This window comes from Thamnophis sirtalis, unplaced genomic scaffold, assembly GCF_051295495.1.
Source record: "Thamnophis sirtalis isolate CommonGarterSnake01/CBP01778 unplaced genomic scaffold, rThaSir2_p1.2 scaffold_6, whole genome shotgun sequence".
Taxonomy (NCBI): domain Eukaryota; kingdom Metazoa; phylum Chordata; class Lepidosauria; order Squamata; family Natricidae; genus Thamnophis; species Thamnophis sirtalis.
In genome coordinates, this window is record NW_028261386.1 from 50601733 (window position 1) to 50611124 (window position 9392).

General features: G+C 37.2%; 1 protein-coding gene across 1 annotated transcript; it reads left to right on the forward strand.

The window, feature by feature from the left end:
• The first annotated feature begins 1205 nt into the window (after positions 1–1205).
• Positions 1206–9392, forward strand: LOC148044973 (uncharacterized). Its single transcript, XM_087719116.1, has 4 exons — positions 1206–1315; positions 3463–3630; positions 5377–5486; positions 8986–9392. Exons 2-4 carry the CDS (start codon positions 3481–3483, stop codon positions 9221–9223), a joined length of 498 nt encoding a protein of 165 aa, XP_087575242.1. The 5' UTR covers positions 1206–1315; positions 3463–3480; the 3' UTR covers positions 9224–9392.

Sequence of the window (9392 nt, forward strand, 5' to 3'; positions counted from 1 at the left end):
CACTACTTAAAAACTCCAGTCTGGATATCAATCATTGAAGCATTTTCATATCCAATAATATATAAAAAGGAACAACAGTTAAATATGCTGAAATACTGAATGCAGAGGGTGAACTCAAATCTATCCAAAAGTTCAAACAAGAAGGAATAGAAATGAATTCATATGTGCAGATACAATCTAGATATAATGAAGATAGAAAATCAAAAGATCTTTACCACAAAATGATTGAATTAGATAAAATTTTAACAGGTACTGATGAAAAAGTAATTAAAAAACTATATTGATATTTATTAGATGTTAAATTACAAAAGGAACAAGTTAAAGAAACCATGATAGTTTGGGGGGGAAATTTTGGGCAGGGGATTGATTTAGAGAAATGGCAGAAACTGTGGTCTCAAAATTATAAAATGACAATGTCAACTGCATATAGATAAAATTTGTATAAGATGTTTTACAGGTGGCATCCACACCCAACGAGAATTGCAAGAACATCCAAGAATAAATCGGAAAAGTGCTGGAAATGTCATCAGATACTGGGCTCATATTACCCACATGTGGTGGACTTGTATTGAAGCCAAAAGATACTGGACTAAAATTCACATGTGGTTGGAGAAAATGATACACAAACACATAGACCTTAAACCAGAGATTTTTTTATTGGGAATCATAACAGAAATTTATAATAAAGACTTAAAATATTTGATTGTAAACGTTTTAACAGCAGTAATGCATCTTTTAAAGCAAGCATAAAAATGGTAAAATAACACGCAGCGAGGCCAAGTGAGAGCAGTGCTTCAGGAAAGCAGGTTTGAAGCAGGATTAAAGACATTGTCACTTATGTAAGAAATATTTCATTCGCGTTATACCAGGGCGGAAGAGATTTGGTTATTTTCGATTTCCGGAGCTCTGGAAAGAAACAACAACCGTTATTATTATTGTTATAATCGCGCCGCTCATGATTCTCTCTCTCTCTCTCTCACACACACACACACACACATCTCCGCCCAGGATGGTGTTGAAACGAAAAGCACCGCTATTCAATTCGCTTTAAACCCTCTCAAGAAATCGAGGCGTGCCTGAAGAGCTCCCTCGAGCCACAGCGCCTCCTCCGCCCGCCTCGCGACCTTCTACGGCTCGGGCTGGCGCCTCAGCAGCCAAAGCGGTGCGTGGAGGGCATAAGGCGGGAACGGGCGCGAGCCTCTCCCCCCCCCCCCCTACCCCGCCACTTTCTGTTGGAATAACGGTCTCTCTCGCCCGTGGCGGCGGCGGCGGCGGCAGCGAAACAAGTGGGACCGACCGCCTGGCGGAGGACACGGTGAGCCCTTTTCCATCTTTGAGTAGGATACTGCCTGGGAAGAAGCAGCGCGGTTTCACAGACGGGGATTGCGAAGAAATGAAGACGAGAGGCGGCGGCGGCGGTGGAGATAAATAGTTGGTCAGGTCGTGCGTTTGGCATGCGGAGTAGGAAATGGGAGCTTTGTGCAGAAGTATTACCACCTGTTGAACTCTTAGTTATTTTGCAGTTGTTTGAAAACCGAGGAAATTAAAATTAGGAAAACGAAAGCGGGGGGAGTAAAACTGCTACGTAATTTTAATATGACTTGAAGAGAGCTAGATTTTAATGTGATTTTAAAAGTATGTTATAAAATACATGTACGTACATATATGGATAAATTCATGGGTTCAATATACCTCCACCCTTCCAGATTAGTATTTTTCTGCTGTACTGCTAAAAAAAGTCCAACAAAGTGATGAAATTGTGTGGAAAAAGATTTCATTTAGAACTTTTAGCTCAGGTTAAAAGGAATATAGATAAAATTGGTTTCTTTTTTTAAACATTGTTCCTCTAAATTTCATGTAACTTTTACCTCAGGTTAAAGGGAATATAAGTAAAATTGGTTCCTTTTATTCAAACATAGTTCCTCTAAATTTCATGTGATCATTTAGGTAAGCAGCACATGAGCCCATCATTACATGTTACAATGTCTTTAATGCTGTCTATCATCCGTCCGTCCATCCATCCATCCATCCATCCATCCATCCATCCATCCATCCATCCATCCATCCATCCATCCATCTTCTATTTACATTTTACCCTGTCTTTATTGCAACACAGATATATAATATTCCTTTCTCCTCCTATTTTCCCCACAACAACCCTGCGATAGGCTGGGCTGAAAAAGAGTGACTGGCCAAAAGTCACCCATTTGGCTTCCATGTCTAAAGAGGTACTAGAATTCAGTCTCCTGGTTTCTAGGCCAGCACTTTAACTACCATGAAACTAGTTTCGGAGCTAGGATTTTTTATTTGATGGATTCATTTAATTTTATGGAACTAACCAAATCAAGCTTCACCATGGTATAAAACTGTGGATATTGTATCCACATTTCTTTTTCTTTTTATGACCCTGTAATCCCTTGCCTTGGGATGGGGTCTAGGCGACTGAATGGAGTTGGACATTGTATCCATATGAAGCTGACAAATCATACATTGAAATCTGTCTGCATACCCTGAATCATCACAATCACAAATTTAGCAGTCTAGACCAGTGATGGCAAACCTTTTTTGGCTCACGTGCCAAAAGAGGGGGGAGCGCAGGGGTGTCGTGCGTGGGCAGGCCACACCCATAATGCTATGCGGGTGACCCAGCATGCATTGAAGGCGTTGCACACATGTGCGCATGACCAACACACTCCCCCCTGCTTTTGGCGTGCTTTTTTTGCCATCCCCAGGCTCCAGAGGCTTTCTAGGAGCCTGGGCAGGGCGAAAACACTTCTGGAAGGCCCTCCAGAAGCCAGAAATGGATCATTCCCAAACTTCTGGTGGGCCCGTTGGACCCGTTTTTCACCCTCCCTCTGGAGAGGGCAAAAACAGCTTCCCCCTGGCCCTCCAGAAGGGTGAAAAATCAGCTGGCCGGTGCGCATGCTGACGACTAGCGTGCTACCAAATATGGCTCTGTTTGCCATCTGTGGCACATGTGCCATAGATTCGCCATCACAGGTATAGGCTTTTATTTTATCTGCACAATTTATATTCTTGAGTGTTATCTACTGATGAGATTATTTCTGTAGTGTTCTGTCTCTTTTCAGCAACTAGAATGGGTAGACAGCAGTTATTGGATAAGTCATTTTGACATATATTTTTAACATTGTTACTATAATTCCAAAACAGCCGTAGAAATTGAACATGGAGTAAATAGAGGTTAAAAAAGCTTCTTGTTAAGATACAAAACATGTTTTCCTCTTCCTTGTTTTCTTATTTCAATAAAATAAGGGAAGTAGAATTTTGTTGGTTCTACTATGTAGAAAATTTAGGATCAGAAGAAAAAATATCTGATTTCACAATATAAATAGAAATCTATCTTTTTTTAAAAGTGTCTTATTTAAAAAAATGTCTTTTTTAATAAAAAATTCTGAGAAGTGAAAGCTCTTCTTTAATTTTTGTTAATTCTCTCAACATTAGAATAAAACTTACCAACTCATGATGGATGAGAAAACAAGACTTAAACAAAAACCTCTGATTTCCCGTCTTGAACATGGACCAAAAGACACCAAAATACCACATATGGAGAAAGGAAAATTTGTCAAGCCTGAACAAACTTCTAGTTCTGAAGAAAATGAAAACCCACTAGTGAGAACTTTAAAATTTGAGAATTTATATGGAGAAGCTTGTTTTTAAACTTTAGTATATGCAATGAATGATCTTATTAAAAGCTACATAACTTTGATAAATATAATTCTGATATGAATTATATGATAAATATATGTTCTACTAGTAAGTATATATAAGATGGCATTAGGAGTAGTGAGACACTAGTAGTCATAGTAGTCAATGAATTTTATTTTATTTGTAAAATTCATCCTAATGTCTTACTATAGTTTTCTTTTATCTTAAATTAATTTTATTACTAATCTTTGTAGAGAAAATGGATTTGGTTTCAGTTATTAGATTGTACAATACATAATGTACTGGATATAATGTCATTTCTAAAAGTAATCTGAAAAATCTGTTTGGCTCCAAATGCAGACTTTAGTTTCAGTTAGACATGTTGTAGAAAAACTGATCTTGATTTAAAGATTTCTGGTATAAGAAAAAAATGTTCTATGATTGCTTAATATAACATAAAGACTACAGTATACTGAGAATCACTATTGGATTTTTAAAAAATAAATATTTGGTGTTTGCTGTTACAAAATATTTTAATTTGTAGTAATTAAATATTTTCTGATGTTTCTTATTTTTACATAATTTGTTTGAGCATGCTTGCTCAAAATCTGGGCCTAGGAATCTGCAGTTTGTGCTCCATATATATGCCCTCAGCATCCTAAAATTGTGCTGCAAAATTTAATAATAAAATGGTTGATTTCCTAGGCACAGTTTTTTTTATTATAATAATTTTTTATTTTTATATTTTTTATTATAATAATACTAGTTGGTTGGATACCTATGCTTCACTACGGTATTATGTGATTGGGCTTGATATATTGACAATTAAAGCTTGAACACTCTCTCTCAGGCTTGTCCCACAGAAGCTTCTCCTCTCCTATCCCCCTTCTCTCCCTCAGGCTGGCCCCATTGATCCTCTCCTATCCCCTTTCTTCCTCAGGCTAGCCCCACAGAGGCCTCTTCTATCTTATCCCCTTCTTTCCCTTAGGCTGGCCCCAAAGAAACCTCTCCTATGTTATCCCCTTCTCTCCCTTTCAGGTGGGAAGGGGGAGTAGAATGTCTAAACTCCCAGGCCACAAGACAGATGGGTCATGTGCAGGCCACGCCCACACCCAAGTGGCAGTTGGAACAGAGTTCTTTTCAGGTGGGGAGGGGGAGTAGAATGTCTAACTCTTTAGCATCTGTATTAATAATAATATAAGAAATCTAATGATCTGATGGTCATTTTGAAAAATCCTTTCTTAGCAAGCACCTAGAAGTCAAGAGGAACATACGTGCCAAATTTCAAATTTAAGTCTCCCCAGACTGCTTTGAAGACAAGCAGTTTGGATTGCTGTTGTTTGTGACGTGTGAAGTATTTTTTTCTATTGTATTTGAAGTCCGTTGAATGGAAGATTGAAGGATTAAGAGTTTACTCCTTGATTTTGGAGATTGGTTGTAAGGGGAGTGAAAGCAATTTGCTTCCAAGGAAGTTGTTCTTTTTCCATTTGTATACTTAGTACAACTCCTCCAAATACACTGAAAATCAGTACACCCTCTTGTGATTTGAAGAAGGCTGGAAGGTACAACTGCAGCCGCCAGACCTCAAATGTTGTTTATCACTGCTATAATCTAATATGGATGCAAGCCAAACATACTGGAATTGACCTAATCACTTCCAAAGTATTCCAGTTCTAACATAATAAATTCTTACTTGGTTTTCTCTTCCAGGAATTCCCTGGCAACATTGCTTCTGATCTTCGCACAGCAGTTTACAGGAGGACAGGCACTACAAGAAAGCACAAAATAAAAACAGAAGAAAAAATGGGTTTTGGATATACGTAAGTGAATTTTATATTATGCCTATATTTAGTAAAGGATAAATGCATAAATGCTGAAATCCAGTGTTTTCTACTGATGCACCTAGGATGGACAAACAAAGACTGGATACTTTCTTTCTCTCTCCTTTTAGGGGAGAAGATGATTTGAGAAGTTGATGACTTCAAAAATTATATCGGCTTTTAAAGTCAAATGATACAAGCTTTTTACCCATGGCATTAGATATCACTTTAAATATATGAATATAATTAATGCATGTCTGGTTTAGTGTCCCTCAGTTAGGGTGAATAGATTCCAATAAACATGTTCATAATGGCCATTGTGGGAATTGGTTTAACACATTTGGCACTGGATTGGGAAAAACTGCTTCAGTATGTTGGATTCTTTCATGTAAATGACGGATTATAGGAATCTGGGTTACCTACATAGAAATATTGTTAAATTTCAACAAACTATCAGTTCCCACAATTGCATGATTTTCAATGCTGCTCAGCCTTAGGAGGGAAGATTTCTGATCATCTGAATCATTTGAAAAGGCAGCTAGGAGCAATATCCATAGCAGACGTGTGAGTCTTAAAAAGGCATTGCTGATTTAGCAATTTAAAAGGGGTGCTTTGAATGAGCCTTTAAAAAAGCCTCTTTTGAAGGAGTTACATAGTTTTTACTGCTGGGCATGGCAGGAAGCAGGCAGTCTGGGACTGGGAGTGAATTGTTAAACTATGAACAAATTGGTTATAAGGTATTTTTAGTTAAGAAAGCTTTGTCTGGAATTAGTCTGCTGTTTTTCTTCCATGTAATTCTTGTCTGACATGTTTTCTCTTCCTCCTTCCCCCCCCTATCTTTCGACGCAGTTTCTTTTTTTGGCTTTGGCAGGAGGATGATTAAACAGGATGAGTCTAAACAGTGAATTGTTCATTTATCATACTCTAGTAACTACTTTTAGGTTTAGTTTATATTTCTATTGCATTAATTATTTTTATAGCTGATATTCTCAAGTTAGATCAACTCTGTTTAAAAATCACTTTACATAAATTCACTTATACTACGCATAAGGAGAGATACTGCTTAAGAGAAATACATGCATTTATCTCAGTCAGAAATTGGCAACATTGTAGTAGTCAAGGCAAGGGATAGAACAGTTAGAAGTCTACAACATGAGTAAGGTCACATTGTACATGTGGACCCGAGTGGGTTTTGGAGTCAGTTTGGTGGATTTTCTTTTTTCATTTTACTGTTTTTCAAGCCTACATTCTATTTTTTAATTTATATCCAACCACAGAATGGCAGGAAACTATGCAGTCATGACCTGAAACATTTCTGAGAGACAGAAAGAGGACTCAAGGAGTATAGGTTGCCCTGTTCCCAATTTTAGTAATATTTGCATAAAATTCAAAGCTAGCTCATAAAATTGCTTAAGTCAAATATTTATTTATCAGTCTAGCATGAATGTAGAGAGGCAGATTCAATTTCAGCATGAAATTTTAAGCGGCAGTGATATCCTTAGCAAACTACAAAGAGACCAAAATTATGATCTGTCTAATGATATAATTATTATGTACTTTTCACAGGTTGTGGAATACAAATGCATAAGTCAATTTATTGGTGAGATTGTCAGTGTAATAAATAAAATAAAAAATTGCAGCATTTTTGTAATTATATCATCATGTACATCTTGTTATTTCACTTATCATGTATATAGTACCCCAAAGAGGAAATCTAATTCTTTTCTTCTTAATCATTCTTTCTTGTAAGCAGCAGTGTCAATAAGGAAGAGAGGATTTAAAAAATTAAGATTGCAGGCATGGCCATGTGATTAAAGTTCACCCCTTCTATATTTGTATCAGTTTTGAATCACTCAAATCAGAGTATAAATGGATCTGGAACCTTCTTGGGACTGATGAAAGATCTGCATTGCAAACGAGATCTGTTGAGGGAGGGATGTTCAGTTTTAACATAGATGATCTCTTTGACTCTTCTTTCAAATTAGTGGTTCTCTCTGTCAAGAATTTGAACTTTTCTGTTTTCAAAAGAGTGACCCTAGTTATTCAAAAGCAAATTGAGTGCTGAATCCTGCTTTGATGTGTTTGTTCTGTGTTGTGCCATGCATTTGTGAAGTGGTTGTTTTGTTTGTCCTGTTTATAATGCAGTCCTTTCAACAGTCTCAAGAAGGTTCCATACCCATTTACACTCTGATTAAACAATCAGATTATTGCAAAGAATATAAATATTTGTGATAGTGGTGAATATCTGTAACTTTGTTCTCCAAGCTTATGGTTGGTTTCTGAATGTTTTGTTACCAGGCTAGGTAATATCTTTGGTACAATTTAGGGACTGTCAGTGTCAGTGGTCTTTTGCTTACAAGGGCTTCGTGTTATAAGGGCTTCAGGTGTGGGTCACATCAGATAAAGGTCTTGCAATGGGTATTGTGATAAGGAGGTCATGTCAGGTAAGGGTCATTGGGTGGTGAAGTACTGGTTGGGGAGATTGCGGTGCTGTCACTGGTTGGTTGTATGGTTAATTTGAATTCTCGGGTTCATAGCTGGTTGTAGGTTGATGTGTTTGTTGATGGAATTGCTTGTGGAGTGCCAGGCTTTGATAAACTCGTATGTGTGGTTGGTAGTGGTATGGTCGATTCTTGTATTGCTCCAGTCTAATTGGTGCTGTTCGGTGTCAATGTGGGAAGAGACAATGTGGGATTGTGGTGATTGACTGCCAGCTGATGTTCATGGATTCTGGTTTTCAATTGATGTGATGTTTGTCCCATGTAGACTTGGTTGCAATTACAGTTACAATTGATTTTGTAAATTAAATTGTTTCTTTTACTCTTCTAAATCTTGTCTTTGGTTCTGGATAATTCCTGATGGGATGACCAATTCCATCAATGGACACATCGACCTACAAGCAGCCTATGAACTCCTGAGGATTCAAAACAACTGCACAACCAACCAGTGACAGCACTGACCCTCAACTAACCCACATAACCCTCAGAACCAGCACTTCAATTACCAGTGACCTTTGCCTGACATGGCCTAACCATTACAAGACCCTTCTCATCTGATATGACTCACACTTGACCTGTCACAAGACCAAACACAAGATCCATCCTAAGACCCTCACCTGACATCTACCCATCACAAGATCTTCACCTGATGTGACCCTCCCATCATAAGACCTACTGACCACATGAAGCCCTTATAAACAGAAGAACCACTGACACTGACATTCTCTAAATTCCGTTGAAGATGTTCCCTTGCCTGGTAATGAAACGTTTGGAAACCAACCCCCAAGCTCAGAGAATGAACCCCTGTTCTCAATATAAATATTTCCATTCCCACCATTCAATTAGAACTAAAATGATGTTGGATAGATAAGGGAGGATAGAGAAGGGTGTCTTCCACCAATTTGCATACTTTCATACATTATAAACATATTCAAATTCACATGTTACATTATTGATAAAGCATAGAATAATCTAAATGTTTTATTTCTTTTCATTTTTAGTTTCTCAAGAATACATAAGGACAGAGCAAAATTAATTGTTGATCAACATGCTGAAATGATACAAGGACCTCAAACCACAAGTTTGGAAGATTTTAGTTTGGAAAAAATGAGCACAGAAAAACTTCCTATAATTTCTTCTCATGAAAAATCTGATTATATTATTAGTGATATTTCTGTTGAAAATGAAGGAAAGTATAACAGATTATTTAGTCTGGGTGGCAAAGCAAACCATTCTTAAATGACTAACTTAAAGAGGCTTATGGCCTCTTAAGAACTAAGAAAATTATGATGGCATAAACCTACTGTACATAGAGTACAATATATATCCTTATATACATTAATTATACTCTTTAAAATTCAATTATGTAAACACCTATGATGTTAGAAATAAGGAATTATAAAGAAAA